This window comes from Pseudophryne corroboree, chromosome 8 (genome assembly GCF_028390025.1).
Source record: "Pseudophryne corroboree isolate aPseCor3 chromosome 8, aPseCor3.hap2, whole genome shotgun sequence".
Classification (NCBI taxonomy): Eukaryota; Metazoa; Chordata; class Amphibia; order Anura; family Myobatrachidae; genus Pseudophryne; species Pseudophryne corroboree.
In genome coordinates, this window is record NC_086451.1 from 68,171,750 (window position 1) to 68,192,878 (window position 21,129).

The 21,129-nt window shown below is 49.0% G+C and overlaps 1 protein-coding gene across 1 annotated transcript in view; it reads left to right on the top strand.

Moving 5' to 3' along the window:
• Positions 1–21,129, top strand: part of HSD17B10 (hydroxysteroid 17-beta dehydrogenase 10) — a 118,216-nt gene that overhangs the window by 85,395 nt on the left and 11,692 nt on the right. Inside the window, exon 5 of the mRNA XM_063936586.1 lies at positions 18,503–18,611. Within this exon, the coding sequence (XP_063792656.1) occupies positions 18,503–18,611 (109 nt within the window). The remainder of the gene's footprint in view (positions 1–18,502; positions 18,612–21,129) is intronic.

Consider the following 21,129-nt stretch of genomic DNA (forward strand, 5'->3'; position numbering starts at 1 on the left):
TTGAGGAAGGATACGTGAAGGCAGATCAAGTGCAGATAAATGTGGTGTCTCCGCCAACGGTGCCGACACCTGATTGGATGGATATGTGGAAGGTGTTAAATGATAATGTAAGCTCATTGCATAACAGATTGGATAAAGCTGTAGCCTTGGGACAGTCAGGGTCTCAACCCATGCCTGACCCTACAGCACAGAGGTCATCAGGGTCTCAAAAGCGCCCACTATCCCAGTTAGTTGACACAGATGTCGACACGGAATCTGACTCCAGTGACGATGAGGCAAAGTTGCAGCCTAAAATGACTAAAGCCATCCGCTACATGATTATAGCAATGAAGGATGTATTACACATTTCTGAGGAAAATCCTCTCCCTGACAAGAGGATTTCTATGTTTGGGGAGAAAAAGCAAGAAGTGACTTTTCCCCCGTCACATGAATTGAATAAATTATGTGAAAAAGCGTGGTATTCCCCTGATAGGAAGGTGATCATTTCCAAGAGATTACTTATGGCGTATCCTTTCCCGCCAACGGACAGGTTACGCTGGGAATCCTCCCCTAGGGTAGACAAGGCGTTGAAACGCTTGTCTAAGAAGGTGGCCCTGCCGTCTCAGGATACGGCCGCCCTAAAGGATCCTGCGGATAGAAAGCAGGAAGCTATCCTGAAGTCTGTTTGCTGAGGCCAGCAATTGCTTCGGCCTGGATGTGTAGTGCGGTAGCAGCATGGACGGATACTCTGTCTGAGGAGATAGATACCCTAGACAGGGACACTGTTCTACTGACCCTGGCACATATCAAGGACGCGGACCTACATATGCGGGATGCCCAGAGGGACATTTGCCTGCTGGGCTCTAGAGTAAACGCAATGTCCATTTCTTCCAGAAGGGTCTTATGGACTCTGCAATGGACAGGGGATACCGACTCTAAAAAACACATGGAGGTTTTACCTTATAAGGGTGAGGAATTGTTTGGGGACGGTCTCTCAGACCTAGTTCCCACAGCTACGGCTGGGAAGTCAAATTTCTTGCCTTATGTCCCCCCACAGCCTAAGAAAGCACCGTATTACCAAATGCAGTCCTTTCGTTCTCAGAAGAGCAAGAAAGTCAGAGGTGCATCCTTTCTTGCCAGAGGCAGGGGTAAAGGAAGAAGGCTGCACCATGCAGCTAGTTCCCAGGAACAAAAGTCCTCCCCGGCTTCCACTAAATCCACCGCATGACTCTGGGGCTCCACAGGCGGAGCCAGGAGCCGTGGGGGCGCGTCTCAGACATTTCAGCCACCAGTGGGTTCGCTCACAGGTGGATCCTTGGGCTATACAAATTGTGTCTCAGGGATACAAGCTGGAATTCGAGGTGACGCCCCCTCACCGTTACCTAAAATCGGCCTTGCCAGCTTCCCCCGTGGAAAGGGAGGTAGTGTTGGCGGCAATTCACAAATTTGTTCTCCAGCAGGTGGTGGTAGAGGTTCCCCCCCCTTCAACAGGGAAGGGGCTACTATTCCACTATGTTTGTGGTACCGAAACCGGATGGTTCGGTCAGACCCATTTTGAATTTAAAATCCCTGAACATTTAACTGAAGAAATTCAAGTTAAAAATGGAATCGCTCAGAGCGGTCATTGCAAGCCTGGAAGAGGGGGATTTTATGGTGTCTCTGGACATCAAGGATGCTTACTTGCATGTCCCCATTTATCCGCCTCATCAGGAGTACCTCAGGTTTGTGGTATAGGACTGTCATTACCAATTCCAGACGTTGCCGTTTGGCCTGTCCACGGCACCGAGAATATTTACCAAGGTAATGGCGGAAATGATGGTGCTCATTCGGAAGCAAGGGGTTACAATTATCCCATACTTGGACGATCTCCTCATAAAGGCGAGGACCAGAGAGCAGTTGGTGATCAGCGTAGCACACTCTCAGGAAGTGTTGCAGCAGCACGGCTGGATTCTGAATATTCCAAAGTCGCAGCTGATCCCTGCGACGCGTCTGCCCTTCCTGGGCATGATTCTGGACACAGACCAGAAGAAGGTGTTTCTCCCGGAGGAGAAGGCTCAGGAGCTCGTGACTCTGGTCAGAGATCTCCTAAAACCAAAACAGGTGTCGGTGCATCACTGCACGCGAGTCCTGGGAAAGATGGTGGTGTTATACGAAGCCATTCCCTTCGGCAGGTTCCATGCGAGGATCTTTCAGTGGGATCTGTTGGACATGTGGGCCGGATCGCATCTTCAGATGCATCGGCTGATCACCCTGTCCCCCAGGGCCAGGGTGTCTCTTCTGTGGTGGCTGCAACGTGCTCGCCTCCTCGAGGGCCGCAGGTTCGGCATACAGGACTGGGTCCTGGTGACCACGGATGCAAGCCTCCAAGGGTTGGGGGCAGTCACTCAAGGAAGAAACTTCCAAGGGCTGTGGTCAAGTCAGGAGACTTGTCTACACATAAATATCTTGGAGCTACGGGCCATATACAACGCCCTGAGTCAAGCGGAACCTCTGCTTCGAGACCAACCAGTGCTGATTCAGTTAGACAACATCACGGCAGTCGCCCATGTAAACCGCCAGGGAGGCACAAGAAGCAGGGTGGCAATGGCGACCCCCCCTTCCCGCAAACGGCACCTTCCAGTCAATCACTCTGCGGTTAAATTCTCTGTAGGAGCAGCATCGCGAAGGTACCTTGGCGCATGCGCTGTCTGCTGTTAACTGCTCAACTGTGTCCTCATCTGCGTTGCGTACAAATGTGAGTACTGTGTGTACAGCCTTTTTTTTTTTTTTTCTTCCTCCTTGCACTCTTAAGGAAACAACTCGCTCACTAAACCAGGTTTAAACACAAATGTACTTGCAGCACATGTAGGGGCCCATTTACCAATGATCGCATATGCAATTCAATCCTGGGCGCTATTATCGCGCCCAGATCGCATTATGTAATGCGGTCATATCGGGTGCATGTATCACCTGACACAGACAGTCCCTGCGATGCGCTGAGCCTGCTCTCGGGGCCGCAGCGCATGCGCAGTCATTGTGACCACCACGCACAGGAGGCCTTTCCAGAGGAGGGTTCCTGGGGAACCCTGACGGAACTACGTCCCGCAAAGTGGAGCCCGTAGGCTACAATGGGCTACCGCAATCAGAAGATTGTGATAGATGCGGGGGCCAATATCAGGAATGCTTTGCATTCCCGATATTGATACATCCAGCAGTATCGCACCCCTATAGAAACCTATTGGGAATGCGGCTGCTGGCGATAAGGGAAGGATTGCAACAGGTATTTGAGATATGTGCTGTGATCCCTCCTTCTTGACTCATAAGTTGTATACTATGCCGCTGTTGCTATGACGATGCTGCAATGCGTACTCTCAGATTGAATTGCGATTATGCTAGCGATGAAGATTCAGTTGCACATGATTGACAGGAAGCGGACGTTTTGTGAGAGGAAATGGGGAGTCGCGGTAAAAACGTGTTGGGACTGTTTTTGGGCGTGTATCAGCAACCAGCTGCAATCCTGCATACAGGAATCACGTCTCTGGTGTCTCAGTTGTGACCAGAGACTTACTCGAAAAGTTGATGTTGCAAATGTGTACACAGGGTTCTGGGGGGTGCCCTTGGAGCTGATATCTGCAGCCATGAGTTGGACGTTTGGGCAGAGGACTAAATCCTCCCAAATCCTACAAAAGAGCGCTATTAAGGAGCATTGGCTGGAATGAAACTATTCCTGTTTTCTAGCCAGAGCTGAGTCCTGCAGAGGTGATCTATATAAAGTATAGGACAACTTCTGATTTCTGGCTTCTCCAGGGCATCTATTAAAATCCAGACCATTTGCAAAAGGAAAATCCACCTGCTTACAGGGAGATCCTCTGTAATTTCCCCCTTCCACTCGTGGGATCTCGATTAAATGTCTCATCCTGCAGAAAAAAATAATGGTTTGAATTTGGGCATAATGCAAGGCACACCAGTGTGATGATCCCATATTCAGAAAGGTACGTCCTTATTGATGACCTCTTCCCCTCACAAGTTGTTACATTTTGTTTTCCGCTGAATACCGCCTCTATCTTGGCTCGCCAAACTAAGCCTAATTCAGATTTGTACCCAAACCCGATGGTTTACATGCAAATCCAATAGTGTGGGGTCTGAGCAGGCGAAAGGCCCATACTGCATATGTGCAGAGCATGTCCTGTGATAACGTTGGCAGCTGACGAGGACATGCTCTGTTGTTTGGGGGGTCGGAGCGAGGGCGGTACTGTTCTTCAGAACAGGAAGGTGTCATCCCAGTTTTGAAGGAGAGACGAGTCTAGGGTCTGTGTCGTCAGATGCAGGCTTACCAGACCTGGGTGTCCGGATCTGATAGCCAGCCTGAGTAAGCCTCAGTTTACAAAGTCTGACCGGTGCTTAAAAACAGCGCAAACTGGGACCGTTGGTCGTGATGGTGATCCGAGGCTGCGTTCTTAGACGCAGCATTCTGATTTCGCAAATGTTTGCAGGTAGTGTCTCTATCCTACAGGCGCCTCCTGCTGCATTTGAATTTTAATTACAGACTTTCACAGACTCTTCCTTGTGGTTGTACAATTCCATATCAACATGAAAGAGGCCCTGTGTACTGTGCATACAAATGGGAACCCGAACACGTGCATGACCTCGCAGGACGTCACTTGTCCTTCAGGGCTGCAATTCTGCACGATCATAATTACTTTCCCGCACTTGTTCTGCACCTTCACACGTTACTTATTCCTACACCACCAGGTAGCACAGTAGTCTGTATGTCCCCCTCCCTCCTATCATTCTTGTGTTTAGCTGAGAACTAAAAAAAAAATAATAATCATGGAACTGTACCGGATGGTGCACCAATCACAGAAACGAAGTCCTATACAAAGAATAATGTACCTTCTTATTCCGTAATATTAACGCTACAGAAACCGCGAGAGATAACATACTGTATGGTTAGTCTTTTTTTTTTTTTAATTGGATCCTGGTTTATATAAGGTGGTGAAGGGCAAGCTGATTCGCTTCTATGGGTCACACGTGCATCCCTCAAGTCTTCAAAAGAGCTGCACAATCCCCTCACTATCGGTAATAAGCGAGAAGAAATACAATCATTAACTCCAGTGTACAGTATTACATAATTGGTGTGGTGCAGCTCTCAGGGACGCATTGGGGTAAACTTACTTAGGAGGGAGGGGTTTTTTTTAGAGCTGGTGATGTTACAATCCGATTGGTTGCATCTATTAACTTCTAGAAGCAGCTAGATTTAATGTTAAGTAGAATCTGAATGGTTGCTATGGGCAACATCACCAGTTCTAAAAATAATAATCCCACCTTAGTAAATTTACCCCTTTGACTTAAAGAAAGACACAAATATGTAATAACACATCCTCAGGCCTTTTCATGAAAGATAAATATGTAATCTGGAATCAGGCGAAAGAGTATTGAGATCATGAGGCGCAAACGACACCGTCCCTCTTGCTCTAACCTGGTGCAGTGTGATCTCCCAGCATTTATATATGAAAGTTGTTTACTACAGGCAAAGATTAATAAGCCGTTAATTTCTCTATTTTATGATATGCTGAGCTTCTTCCACATCTGCTCGTCTTACTTTATAATAGCTGAGGCTTCATGTTTAGGGGAGCAGAGAACAGCAGCTGGAGGCGACCGTGTATAACACAAAGATGAGCCAGGGATGAAGGCTGGAGGGCCGCTTGTTGCTCATCACTAAAGTAATACCACACACTGCACAAACATTCTGGCCCACGTCCGTTTTGGTGGTGAGGGGTCCATGCTCATAATAGGTGTCGAAAATGCACGGTCTTGTTATTTCTATTTCATCCACTAGGGGACACTGGAACATCATATACAGCAGAGGTGTGAAGCTTGCAACCGGAGGTGTGGCACAATCTAAAAATTAGCATTGTCTGCACAGCTGGCTCCTCCCTCTTCATGCCCCTCAGCCCTCAGTTTGAAAAATTGTGCTGGAGGTACAGCACTTGGGAGCACTGAGCTCCTGACTAAAAGCATCTCCTATATATTAGCCCTGTGACTCTGTGGCTGCACTTCTAACGCTGGGCGGAGTCACAGACCCTGCCCTGTCTGTGTCAGCACACCACATGACACACCATAGCAGAAGGGACCACCAGGCAGACACACCATTCTCACTGATGGCCCACACTGCCAGGTAAGCAAGGAGACCCACACACCCTCACCCCACTCTACCCCTCCCCTGCAAACACCCACCACGGCAACACACACACCCGCTAACAAGTCCGGTGCTAGCCCCCCCCCCTACCATCTGTTACACTGCAGCCGCGCCGTTGATATACAGTCACGGCTGCACACACTGGACTTACGGACCACACCGCACAGCCAGCCTCCTTCACTTCCACCTCCCTTCAGCAGCCCCGTAACCCACACCTCACGGAGGTGCCGTACAGGACCCGCCACCGCAAAATACACTCACGGCCGCACAACTGCACACACTGCACTTAGGGAGCCCGAGCACTCCGCACAGTGACAGCCAGGCTCCCTCACTTCCACCGCCCTTCAGCAGCCCCCTCACCCACGCTCATGGAGGTGCCGTACAACACCGCACAGAACGCTCACACTGCCTGACGGAGGCGCCACACGCCGCAGCGTAACCCTCCCTCACTACCAAGCCAGCGGCACCTCCGTCACCCGCAGCGCTCTGCCTGCTACCTGCGCCTCCCGCATCGCTGTGCCTGCGCCCACCATCTGACACTCCACCATCACCCAGCACTAATCCACCCCTGCACCCCCACCCCCAACCACCTGTAGCGGACCCCCTTACCACACCTTGGGAGTAAGGCTTATATTGTTGGGGGGGGGGGGGGGGGGGGAGAGAGTTCAATTCACCATCAGCCTATCTGCTGTATATAGGAGCCACACACTTACGGCTAATCACACACCGCTCCCCACTACCGCTGCACACACTCTCACGGAGGCGCCCGACAACACACCGCCAGCCTCCCTCACTCCCAGCCACGTCACCCGCACCTGTCTTCCTGTGCGCAATAGGGCCGCACGCACCGCTTCCCCCCTCCCCACTACCGCTGCACACACTCTCGCACGGAGCTGCCCGACACCTGGCCGCCATCCTCCCTCACTACCAGCCCAGCTACCTCTGCCCTTCACCAGCCCCCTCACCTGCACCGGTTTTCCACCGCCCGACAGGCCTGCACACACCGCTCCCCCCCTCCCCACTACCGCTGCACACACTCTCTCACCAGCCTCCCTCACTAACACGCCAGCTCCCTCTGCCCTTCACCAGGCCCGTCACCCGCACCTGTCTGCCTGTGCAAGACACTCCTGTTGCCACTCCAGCAACACCCACTGCAACCTTCACCCAACACCCTCCCCATCCACCCGCAGCCCCCAACACCATCATCCACACAATAATCTATGTGGTTTATATACAAGGCAGCAGCAGCGCACCCCTCCCCCCTTCCCCACCTGGGAAGGAAGGCTGTTATGGGGACGACGACGACATAACGGAATGCCTGATATTATGGGCAAAGGGAGGGAGGGGCATGCCTTATAAAGGGGAGAAGATGACTGATATTGGGGGAGGGGGATGGCTCATGTTATGGGGGGGGGGGGGGTGCCCATCTATTCTTGTGTGCCTTTTTCCCTCTTGCCATGGTGGAGGTGCTATGATGGGAGAGGCCATCAGCCCTGTCATCCCCACCCAGGCAGCTGCTGCTGATGCTACTGTGGACGTGCGCAGGGTCCGGACGTTGTGGTGATGCCCACTCCTGAAAGAGTGTGGGACGGAATCCCCTGTATTATACACTTTCTGCTGGGGTAGTGGGGAGGCCTGGAACCTTCTTTGTAGCCCCCCTGTTTCCATCACTGTGTGACCCCAGCACACCTGTAAACCAACACATGTTGGGGGGCTTTGCAGACCTCTATGTTGCCCCTGTCTGCGCCGACGTGATGGGGAAGCTGGGTGTACTACGCTAACAACATACATCACTACCCAACACATTTTACTTACACACACACACACACACACACACACAACCACTTACCCCTCTGCAATTATACTGCAACACCTACATAACCTTCCAGACCCTCCACAATTCTGCACACCACCACACAACCCCTACTACACACCCGCCACCCTCTTTATACAGCCAATGCATTCTGACAACACAATAACACAACCATATGCCCACAATTGAGCCCCCCCCCCCCACACATGCAATAACATGCCAACTCATGTCCACCCCCCCCCCCCCAACTTCCACACACTACAATACCATATACAAAGTTCCAAAAACATACAACACACAGCCATGCCACCTTCCGGTCCCATCCACATCTTCCCCGCACCTGCCACTCCCCCAACCACAGCACCTACTAGGTGATTCACCAGGCCCTGCATGCGCTGTTCACGCCATTGCAAAGGGCTTCGACCCCTTAACCATTGCATACCCTTTGTCTGTGCAATATTGAACCACTCACACAATTATGATTGGATGTAATACTCCATATAATAAAAATATTGCACGCCACAAGGGTGTGCAAGGGTTAAGGGGGCATAGCCCCTTACGACGGTGTGAAGAGCGCCTGTAGGGCGCGATGAATCACCTAGTTAGGAGATATATATTAATGGCTGCGTCAACCTAATGAAAAGGGGGACAAGGCTGAACAACATTGGAGAGACAGAGATCCCTTTTGAAGGGAACTGCATCTCTCTGCAGGAGATCCTCTAATCCTCAGTGAGTACTGTTTTTTTATAATAAGGGCCCATGTTAGTTTTTTCTCTGACGTCCTAAGTGGATGCTGGGACTCCGTAAGGACCATGGGGAATAGCGGCTCCGCAGGAGACTGGGCACAACTAAAGAAAGCTTTAGGACTACCTGGTGTGCACTGGCTCCTCCCTCTATGACCCTCCTCCAGACCTCAGTTAGAATCTTGTGCCCTGCTGAGCTGGATGCACACTAGGGGCTCTCCTGAGCTCCTAGAAAAGAAAGTATAATTTTAGGTTTTTTATTTTCAGTGAGATCTGCTGGCAACAGACTCACTGCTACGAGGGACTAAGGGGAGAAGAAGCGAACCTACCTGCTTGCAGCTAGCTTGGGCTTCTTAGGCTACTGGACACCATTAGCTCCAGAGGGATCGAACACAGGGCCCGACCTCGATCGTCCGGTCCCGGAGCCGCGCCACCGTCCCCCTTACAGAGCCAGAAGCAAGAAGACTGTCCTGGAAATCGGCGGCAGAAGACTTCGGTCTGCAACAAGGCAGCACACAGCACTGCAGCTGTGCGCCATTGCTCCTCATGCACACCCCACACTCCGGTCACTGATGGGTGCTGGGGGGGGGGGGGGGGGGGGGGGGGGCGCGCCCTGAGCAGCAATATTAACACCTTGGCTGGCATAAAAATCACAATATATAGTCCTAGAGGCTATATATGTGAAAAATAACCCCTGCCAGAGATCCATAAAAAAGCGGGAGAAGTCCGCCGAAAAAGGGGCGGGGCTATCTCCCTCAGCACACTGGCGCCATTTTTCCCTCACAGCTCCGCTGGAAGGATCGCTCCCAGGCTCTCCCCTGCAGTTTGAAGACTACAAAGGGTAAAAAAGAGAGTGGGGGGGCACTAAATTTAGGCACAGTAGTATATATATATATATAAGCAGCTATAAGGGAAAATCACTCAGTTATAGTGTTCATCCCTGTGTTATATAGCGCTCTGGTGTGTGCTGGCACACTCTCTCTCTGTCTCCCCAAAGGGCTTTGTGGGGTCCTGTCCTCTGTCAGAGCATTCCCTGTGTGTGTGCGGTGTGTCGGTACGGCTGTGTCGACATGTTTGATGAGGAGGCTTATGTGGAGGCGGAGCAGATGCCGATAAATGTGATGTCACCCCCTGCGGGGCAGACACCTGAGTGGATGGACTTGTGGAAGGAATTACGTGAAAGTGTCAACTCCTTACATAAAAGGTTTGACGACATGGGACAGCCGGCTTCTCAGACCGTGCCTGCCCAGGCGTCTCAAAAGCCATCAGGGGCTCTAAAACGCCCGCTACCTCAGATGGCAGACACAGATGTCGACACGGATACTGACTCCAGTGTCGACGACGATGAGACTAATGTAACTTCCAATAGGGCCACACGTTACATGATTGAGGCCATGAAAAATGTGTTGCACATTTCTGATCTTACCCGAGGTACCACAAAAAAGGGTATTATGTTTGGGGAGAAAAAACTACCAGTGGTTTTTCCCCCATCTGAGGAATTAAATGAAGTGTGTGAAGAAGCGTGGGCTTCCCCCGATAAGAAACTGGTAATTTCTAAAAGGTTACTAATGACGTACCCCTTCCCGCCAGAGGACAGGATACGTTGGGAAACATCCCCTAGGGTGGATAAAGCGCTCACACGCTTGTCAAAGAAGGTGGCACTACCGTCTCCGGATACGGCCGCCCTAAAGGAGCCTGCTGATAGAAAGCAGGAGGCAATCCTGAAGTCTGTTTATACACACTCAGGCATTATACTGAACCGGCTGTTGCTTCAGCATGGATGTGCAGTGCTGCAGCTGCGTGGTCAGATTCCCTGTCGGAAAATATTGATACCCTAGACAGGGACACTATATTGCTAACCATAGAGCATATAAAAGACGTAGTCTTATACATGAGAGATGCACAGAGGGATATTTGCCGGCTGGCATCTAAAATAAGTGCAATGTCCATTTCTGCCAGGAGAGGGTTATGGACTCAGCAGTGGACAGGTGATGCAGATTCTAAAAGGCACATGGAAGTTTTGCCTTATAAGGGTGAGGAGTTGTTCGGGGATGGTGTCTCGGACCTCGTTTCCACAGCAACAGCTGGGAAGTCAGCATTTTTACCCCATGTTCCCTCACAGCCAAAGAAAGCACCGTATTATCAGGTACAGTTCTTTCGGCCCCATAAGGGCAAGCGAGTTAAAGGCGCGTCCTTTCTGCCCAGAGGTAGAGGGAAAAAGCTGCAGCATACAGCCAGTTCCCAGGAGCAAAAGTCCTTCCCCGCTTCCTCCAAGTCCGCCGCATGACGCTGGGGCTCCACAGGCGGAGCCAGGTACGGTGGGGGCCCGTCTCAAAAACTTCAGCAATCAGTGGGCTCGCTCACGGGTGGATCCCTGGATCCTTCAAGTAGTATCTCAGGGGTACAAGCTGGAATTCGAGACGTCTCCCCCCCGCTGTTTCCTCAAATCTGCCTTGCCAACAACTCCCTCAGGCAGGGAGGCAGTGCTAGAGTGAATACACAAGCTGTATTCCCAGCAGGTGATAGTCAAGGTGCCCCTCCTTCAACAAGGATGGGGTTACTATTCCACAATGTTTGTGGTACCGAAACCGGACGGTTCGGTGAGACCCATTTTAAATTTGAAATCCTTGAACACATATATAAAAAAATTCAAGTTCAAGATGGAATCGCTCAGGGCGGTTATTGCAAGCCTGGACGAGGGGGATTACATGGTATCACTGGACATCAAGGATGCTTACCTGCATGTCCCCATTTACCATCCTCACCAGGAGTACCTCAGATTCTTGGTACAGGATTGTTATTACCAATTCCAGACGTTGCCGTTCGGTCTGTCCACGGCACCGAGGGTATTTACCAAGGTAATGGCCAAAATGATGATACTCCTTCGAAAAAAGGGAGTTTTAATTATCCCGTACTTGGACGATCTCCTGATAAAGGCGAGGTCCAGGGAGCAGTTGTTGGTCGGGGTAGCACTATCTCAGGAGGTGCTACAACAGCACGGTTGGATTCTAAATATTCCAAAGTCACAGCTGGTCCCTACGACACGTCTACTGTTCCTGGGGATGTTTCTGGACACAGACCAGAAAAAAGTGTTTCTCCCGGAGGAGGAAGCCAAGGAGCTGTCATCTCTAGTCAGAGGCCTCCTGAAACCAAAACAGGTGTCGGTGCATCACTGCACGCGAGTCCTGGGAAAGATGGTAGCTTCCTACGAAGCAATTCCATTCGGCAGGTTCCATGCAAGAACTTTTCAGTGGGACCTGTTGGAGAAATTGGTCCGGATCGCATCTTCAGATGCATCGGCTGATAACCCTGTCTACAAGGACCAGGAGGTCTCTGCTGTGGTGGCTGCAGAGTGCTCATCTTCAAGAGGGCCGCAGATTCGGCATACAGGACTGGGTCCTGGTGACCACGGACGCCAGCCTTCGAGGCTGGGGGGCAGTCAAACAGGGAAGAAACTTCCAAGGACTATGGTCAAGCCAGGAGACTTCCCTACACATAAATATTCTGGAACTGAGGGCCATTTACAATGCCCTAAGTCAGGCAAGGCCCCTGCTTCAAAACCAGCCGGTACTGATTCAGTCAGACAACATCACGGCGGTCGCCCATGTAAACCGACAGGGCGCCACAAGAAGCAGGATGGCGATGGCAGAAGCCACAAGGATTCTCCGTTGTGCGGAAAATCACGTGTTAGCACTGTCAGCAGTGTTCATTCCGGGAGTGGACAACTGGGAAGCAGACTTCCTCAGCAGGCACGACCTCCACCCGGGAGAGTGGGGACCAGGCACGGATACAGAGGGGGGTCGGTGGGGGCTGTCGCCCCCCCTAGCACAATCCTGCCTACGGACAAACTGTCTATGAAGTCCTGCTCCTTAACCCCTTCCTATCTCAGCTGGCTGTCCTCTATAGTCAGTGGTGTGAGTTGCAGCAGCTCACAGCAGGTGCCCCTTCCTCCCCACTCACCCTTTTGGCCTGCACGGCAGTTAATCAATCAACATAGTTTGTTGTTTGAGATCTCCCCAGCGTCTCTGTGCTGATAACAGATCCAGGAAGTGGCTGTGTGTTGGGGGCGTGGCTTCAATTACATGACAGGCTAGTGGGCTAATAGAAACAGTATAGTGTGTTGACTTTTCTGAGAGCATGCTGGATTCCTGCACCCAGAGACCAGCCAGCTGCCAGAGGGACTTTCCTGCCAACCTGTACCATTGACCAGCCTGTGGAAAAGGGACCATCTTACCAGCCTGTTGCAGAGGAACCAGCCAGTAAGAGATCTTCTTGCTATATTCCCTAGGCAGGGTATTACAGGTTGAATCTCCCATATGTGCAACACAGTAGAACAGAGGATGTCTGTAGTAGTGTATAGGTTTTAAAACATTCTTGTATTTCATAATATTAAACATTACATAGCACGTCCTGTCGGTGAAATACTAAAATTATAGAGAGATGCGTGTAAAACTACAGAAGGAAAGTGTGCATAAAAATGCTACACAAATAATACGGTGTATGCTAATCTGTCCTCTATTTGGTTAATTTCTCATAAATAACACCATACTCCTTCTATGAGGTATCAACTTGGAATTGTCCTCACCGTATAATTCACCTACGAGGTGGCCTCACAGTAGCCTCACAAATGAGTATTAGTTACAACTGTCTTCATGTTCCTGTATAGCATTGGTCCTATAATGTGCATCAGTTTATATATCAGTGGGAGAGATCCCTTGATTATAAATGGCACCCTAATAGCTTGTAGGGATATATTGCAAGATAAACAGATGAAGGATTTGTTAGTGGGTGTTTGGTATAATAATCACTTCTACAACACATCAAATCAAAGTCCCCCAATATGACATCTATCCAAATCCCTAAAAATATTTAAATTCCTTGATATGGTGCGTCCTCGGGAACCTCACTCTCTTATAACTGATGTCATTACAGACAAGGGGCCTAATTCAGACCTGATCACTGTTGTGCATTTTCACACAGCAGCTGATAAGGTCTGAACTGCGCATGCGCTGGCACATGCCAGACAGCCGACGGCCATCTCAGTCCTGCGATCGCCTCTGTCTGATTGACAGGCAGAGGCTGTCGCTGGGCAGGAGGGTGCGGGCCGGTGGCTTTTGGCCGCCTTTTTAGGTGTGCGGCCCGGGCAACACAGGTGTGCCCGGAAGGTGCGGGGGGCAGGCTGCTGCGTGACGTCACAGCGGCTGTGACCCGGTCAGTGACTAGTAGCTCCCTGCCTGTGCGCAGGAGCTGCGCTGGTATGGAGCTACTCATCAAGTACAAAAGCATTGCCGCTATGCGATGCTTTTGAACTTGTACGGTGGGGCAAAGCCAGACATACGGGGCGGACTAGCCCTGTGCTGGGTCCCGTCCCCCCCCCCCCCCCCCCCCCCGCATGTCTGAGTAACTGATCGTAGCCGTGCAAAATTTTGCACGGCTACAATCAAGTTTGAATTATGCCCAATGTCTTGTCGCTGTTGTTGCCACAAATGCCTATTTTGATGGCCCTCTATTATACCATCCATATGTTCATCATTATTTATGACACGTCATGTACAGTTGTGATACCTACAGTATACAAAGTTGTAATTCCCTAATATTGGGGTATAGCAAAAAAATATAAAATTAAAGCAGAATGCCTGGATTAATTATGATTGACTTATTCTATATCAGCACCTCATATTAACATGAGAAACAATAACAATCTAATAATAGATATATAAAATAGACAATCCTAGCAGTGCGCACAAGCAGAAAAAAGCTTCTCGGTGAGCTCAATATTTTACTTAAAGGTATCCTCACATCTTCACCAAATATGTGCCAAAAAAGGTTGAATAGAAGTTATCCAGCGCTACTGCATACAGTATGTAGGTCATTCATAAATATACCACTTCAGATACAGCAGATGTCATACCTCACAGTATACTTCTTATCAGGCTCATTTAGATATACCCAAAATGTAAGAGATAAGCAATTATTGTGAAATACTGTTTTAATAATTGTAAGATTTAATATGAGAAAAACAAAAACATATAAACTCCACACAGATTACAGGTATTTCCAAGTGGCCAAATTTTGACAATTACCAGCTAGACATGAACTGTTTTTAAGCAGTTCAGAATGCACTTAAAACAGTGCAAGTCCTGGGTTCTCCCACTGGTGCAGGCTCAGGTTTGGCTGAAATTGACAATTATTAAACAGTACTTCACTATATTTGCTTATCCCTTTCATTTTGGGCATAGCTGAATGAGCCTAATAAGTATGTCATCTGCTGTATCTGAAGTGGTATATTTATGAACAACCTACATATGCAGTAGCACTGGCTAAATTCTATTCAACAATGTGATAATACCTATAATTCCTTAAATTAATTGTATCAATCAGAGATCTTTGGTATACTAGCAACAATTTTCTGGGGGAAAAAAAGGGTGGTGGGGGGGACTTCCCAAACCTATGTGGCACATAGATGCAAAAGGGATTTTAATCGACGGGTGAACTCCTGCGAGTATTACGTACTCTCACTTAATCCTGGTTAGTCTCAAACTCCATTATTGGACAATTACAAATGTGGAATTCATCTGTTAGGGATGGCAAGTGTTGAGTACTGTGTGGGATTATCAAATAATTGGTCTAACCCCCCAAGACTCTGTGCCTAAAATCCCCTTGGTACTATTCAGCAGTTCCCTTTATTATAATAATATAACAGGGTATTATAATATGTCTTCCCTTCCTGGTTCAGTAACACATATAGTATGCCAGTTGTTACCATTTGTATCCATAAAAGTTGCTAGTATCCCAAAAAAAGGAATTATAGGTATTATCACATTGTTACTGTTTCTCATTTTAATATAATGCGCTTATATAGAGTCAGTCAATCATCAAGGTTTATGATAATACTGTATTTCATAACGACGTTGACATATAAACCTTGATGATTGACTGTCTATATCAGTACCTCATATTAAGATGAGGGGTGTAGTATGGTATGCCGGCGGTCGGGCTCCCGACGACCAGCATACTGGTGACGGGAGCCCGACCGCCGGCATACCGACAGTGTGGCGAGTGCAAATGAGCCCCTTGCGGGCTCGCTACGTTCGCCGTGCTGCGGGCACGGTGGCAGGCTACGCTCGCCACTCTCTTTTATTGGGAGAATAAGTGTCGGTATGCCAGCTGTCGGGATTCCGGCGCCGGGATCCCGACAGCCGGCATACTGAAGACCACCCAAGATGAGAAATAGATGCAAATAATTACTCCAGACATTTTGTTTTTATTTAATTATTTTAATTTTATTTCTTTTGCTATACCCCAATATTAGGGGATTATAACTTTTTATACTGTAGGTATCAACTGTACGTATGGTGAACATAAGGAGGGATTTGGATAGATGTCATATTGGGGAACTTTGCTTTGATGTGTTGTAGAAGTGATTATTATACCAAACATCCACTAACAAATCCTTTACCTGCAATTATACCTATTTGTGTGATGGAGGAATTTGGACTGGAGAGGGGTCAAGATGGGAGAGGGGAGGAGTCAAGACTAGAGAGGGGAGGAGTTGGGACTAGAGAAGGGAGGGGTCAAGATTAGACCGTAAACCGCCCCCCCTAAAAGAAAAGTCTAGATCCGACCCTGGTGGGGACTTCATCCAGAAGTCTTCCAAATGATTGTAAACCGTTGGGAAAGGCCACAGGTGGACATGATGGCGTCCCGCCTAAACAAAAAACTAGAGAGGTATTGCGCCAGGTCAAGGGACCCTCGGGCGATAGCTGTGGATGCTCTAGTGACACCGTGGGTGTACCAGTCGGTTTATGTGCTCCCTCCTCTGCCTCTCATACCAAAGGTACTGAGAATAAGAAGAAGACGAGGAGTACGAACGGTACTCGTGGTTCCGGATTGGCCAAGAAGAGCTTGGTACCCAGAACTTCAAGAAATGCTATCAGAGGACCCATGGCCTCTACCGCTCAGACAGGATCTGCTACAGCAGGGGCCCTGTCTGTTCCAAGACTTACCGCGGCTGCGTTTGACGGCATGGCGGTTGAACACCGGATCCTAAAAGAAAAGGGCATTCCGGAGGATGTCATTCCTACGCTGATTAAAGCCAGGAAAGATGTAACCGCAAAACATTATCACCGCATATGGCGGAAATATGTTGCGTGGTGTGAGGCCAGGAAGGCCCCAACGGAGGAATTTCAGCTGGGTCGATTTCTGCACTTTCTACAGTCAGGGGTGACTATGGGCCTAAAATTGGGTTCCATTAAGGTCCAGATTTCGGCTCTGTCGATTTTATTCCAGAAAGAACTGGCTTCACTGCCTGAAGTTCAGACATTTGTTAAGGGAGTGCTGCATATTCAGCCCCCTTTTGTGCCTCCAGTGGCACCTTTGGATCTCAACGTGGTGTTGGGTTTCCTAAAGTCACATTGGTTTGAGCCACTTAAAACCGTGGATTTGAAATATCTCACGTGGAAAGTGGTCATGCTGTTGGCTTTGGCTTCGGCCAGGCGTGTGTCAGAATTGGCGGCTTTGTCATGTAAAAGCCCTTATCTGATTTTCCATATGGATAGGGCAGAATTGAGGACTCGTCCCCAGTTTCTCCCTAAGGTGGAATCAGCTTTTCATTTGAACCAACCTATTGTGGTGCCTGCGGCTACTAGGGACTTGGAGGATTCCAAGTTACTGGATGTAGTCAGGGCCTTGAAAATATATGTTTCCAGGACGGGTGGAGTCAGGAAAACTGACTCGCTATTTATCCTGTATGCACCCAACAAGCTGGGTGCTCCTGCTTCGAAGCAGACTATTGCTCGCTGGATCTATAGCACAATTCAGCTTGCGCATTCTGCGGCTGGACTGCCGCATCCTAAATCTGTAAAAGCCCATTCCACGAGGAAGGTGGGCTCTTCTTGGGCGGCTGCCCGAGGGGTCTCGGCCTTACAACTTTGCCGAGCTGCTACTTGGTCAGGGTCTAACACTTTTGCAAAATTCTACAAATTTGATACCCTGGCTGAGGAGGACCTTGAGTTTGCTCATTCGGTGCTGCAGAGTCATCCGCACTCTCCCGCCCGTTTGGGAGCTTTGGTATAATCCCCATGGTCCTTACGGAGTCCCAGCATCCACTTAGGACGTCAGAGAAAATAAGATTTTACTCACCGGTAAATCTATTTCTCGTAGTCCGTAGTGGATGCTGGGCGCCCATCCCAAGTGCGGATTGTCTGCAATACTTGTATATAGTTATTGTTAACTAAAGGGTTATTGTTGAGCCATCTGTTGAGAGGCTCAGTTATATTTCATACTGTTAACTGGGTATAGTATCACGAGTTATACGGTGTGATTGGTGTGGCTGGTATGAGTCTTAACAGGGATTCAAAATCCTTCCTTATTGTGTCGGCTCTTCCGGGCACAGTATCCTAACTGAGGTCTGGAGGAGGGTCATAGAGGGAGGAGCCAGTGCACACCAGGTAGTCCTAAAGCTTTCTTTAGTTGTGCCCAGTCTCCTGCGGAGCTGCTATTCCCCATGGTCCTTACGGAGTCCCAGCATCCACTACGGACTATGAGAAATAGATTTACCGGTGAGTAAAATCTTATTTTTTATTTTTTTATTATTATTTTATCCCCCCTGTCTGCAAGTTAGTATGTTTCTCTTTCTTCCGAAACACTAAAGTGTATAATATTAACAAAACCCCTCAAAAATAAAAATTATTTCAATTAATAATTTATGCTACTGAAGCGAGTTTGGTTATTTATAGTGTGACACATGAGCCTTGTATTGGTTCACTTAATGTCTCTGTTCTGTTGCAGGTTGGGCAGGCGGCCTACTCTGCCTCCAAAGGGGGAATTGTAGGAATGACTCTTCCTATCGCTCGGGATCTGGCTCCACTTGGGATCAGAGTCGTGACAATAGCTCCTGGTACTTTCCTTTTATATCTGTTTTACTTGTATAAAACTGATCCGCTAGGAATCGTATTTGTTTATACTTAAAGTGAACCTGACGCCTACACATAGTGGAGGCAGCCATTTTGTATGCAGCACTAATGTTCTTGAGAATGCTGCCTATCAATACATCTGGGACCAGTGCTGTATGGATAGTAGTTAGGGAATTTTTTAGTGAGGTAACTGATTGTTAGCAAATTGATAGGCTGCGCTGAGGGTCCATCCACAAAATGGCTGCCGTGAGTTTGTGCACAATAATAAAGTTGTTTGCCAGGCGTCCCTGTGAGCTCTTTTATATAGGATCCACCCGACTTATTCATATGGAAAACCTGTATTAAAGAAAGTGTCCCAATTATCTATCTTATATCACCAGTGTACATATAGTGTAGGCAGCCATTTTATGCCCTCAGCCTCTATCCATGCAAATGCAGCCAGGAAATTTATTATGAACCAGTGACCCATGACTGCCTGATTGACGATAGTGACTATTAGCAAACCATGTGATGTCACTGATTTCTCTATCGTCCTAGTGGATGCTGGGGTTCCTGAAAGGACCATGGGGAATAGCGGCTCCGCAGGAGACAGGGCACAAAAAGTAAAGCTTTACGATCAGGTGGTGTGTACTGGCTCCTCCCCCTATGACCCTCCTCCAAGCCTCAGTTAGATTTTTGTGCCCGGCCGAGAAGGGTGCAATCTAGGTGGCTCTCCTAAAGAGCTGCTTAGAAAAGTTTAGCTTAGGTTTTTTATTTTACAGTGAGTCCTGCTGGCAACAGGATCACTGCAACGAGGGACTTAGGGGAGAAGAAGTGAACTCACCTGCGTGCAGGATGGATTGGCTTCTTGGCTACTGGACATCAGCTCCAGAGGGACGATCACAGGTACAGCCTGGATGGTCACCGGAGCCTTGCCGCCGGCCCCCTTGCAGATGCTGAAGTAAGAAGAGGTCCAGAATCGGCGGCAGAAGACTCCTCAGTCTTCTAAAGGTAGCGCACAGCACTGCAGCTGTGCGCCATTTTCCTCTCAGCACACTTCACACGGCAGTCACTGAGGGTGCAGGGCGCTGGGAGGGGGGCGCCCTGGGAGGCAAAATGAAAACCTATTTTGGCTAAAAATACCTCACATATAGCCTCCGGAGGCTATATGGAGATATTTAACCCCTGCCAGAATCCGTTAAGAGCGGGAGACGAGGCCGCCGAAAAAGGGGCGGGGCCTATCTCCTCAGCACACAGCGCCATTTTCCCTCACAGAAAGGCTGGAGGGAAGGCTCCCAGGCTCTCCCCTGCACTGCACTACAGAAACAGGGTTAAAAACAGAGAGGGGGGGCACTAATTTGGCGTTAGAAATATATAAAAAAGATGCTATAAGGGAAAACACTTATATAAGGTTGTCCCTATATAATTATAGCGTTTTTGGTGTGTGCTGGCAAACTCTCCCTCTGTCTCTCCAAAGGGCTAGTGGGTCCTGTCCTCTATCAGAGCATTCCCTGTGTGTGTGCTGTGTGTCGGTACGTGTGTGTCGACATGTATGAGGACGATGTTGGTGAGGAGGCGGAGCAATTGCCTGTAATGGTGATGTCACTCTCTAGGGAGTCGACACCGGAATGGATTGCTTATTTAGGGAATTACGTGATAATGTCAACACGCTGCAAGGTCGGTTGACGACATGAGACGGCCGACAAACAATTAGTACCGGTCCAGACGTCTCAAAAACACCGTCAGGGGTTTTAAAACGCCCGTTTACTTTAGTCGGTCGACACAGACACAGACAGGGACACTGAATCCAGTGTCGACGGTGAATAAACAAATGTATTCCTTATTAGGGCCACACGTTAAAGGCAATGAAGGAGGTGTTACATATTTCTGATACTACAAGTACCACAAAAGAGGGCATTATGTGGGATGTGAAAAAACTACCGTAGTTTTTCCTGAATCAGATAAATTAAATAAAGTGTGTGATGATGCGTGGGTTCCCCCCGATAGAAAATTATGGGCGGTATACCCTTTCCCGCCAGAAGTTAGGGCGCGTTGGGAAACACCCCTTAGGGTGGATAAGGCGCTCACACGCTTATCAAAACAAGTGGCGGTACCGTCTATAGATAGGGCCGTCCTCAAGGACCAGCTGACAGGAGGCTGGAAAATATCATAAAAAGTATATACACACATACTGGTGTTATACTGCGACCAGCGATCACCTCAGCCTGGATGTGCAGAGCTGGGGTGGCTTGGTCGGATTCCCTGACTAAAAATATTGATACCCTTGACAGGGACAGTATTTTATTGACTATAGAGCATTTAAAGGATGCATTTCTATATATGCGAGATGCACAGAGGGATATTTGCACTCTGGCATCAAGAGTAAATGCGATGTCCATATCTGCCAGAAGATGTTATGGACACGACAGTGGTCAGGTGATGCAGATTCCAAACGGCACAAAGGTGTATTGCCGTATAAAGGAAGAGGAGTTATTTGGGGTCGGTCCATCGGACCTGGTGGCC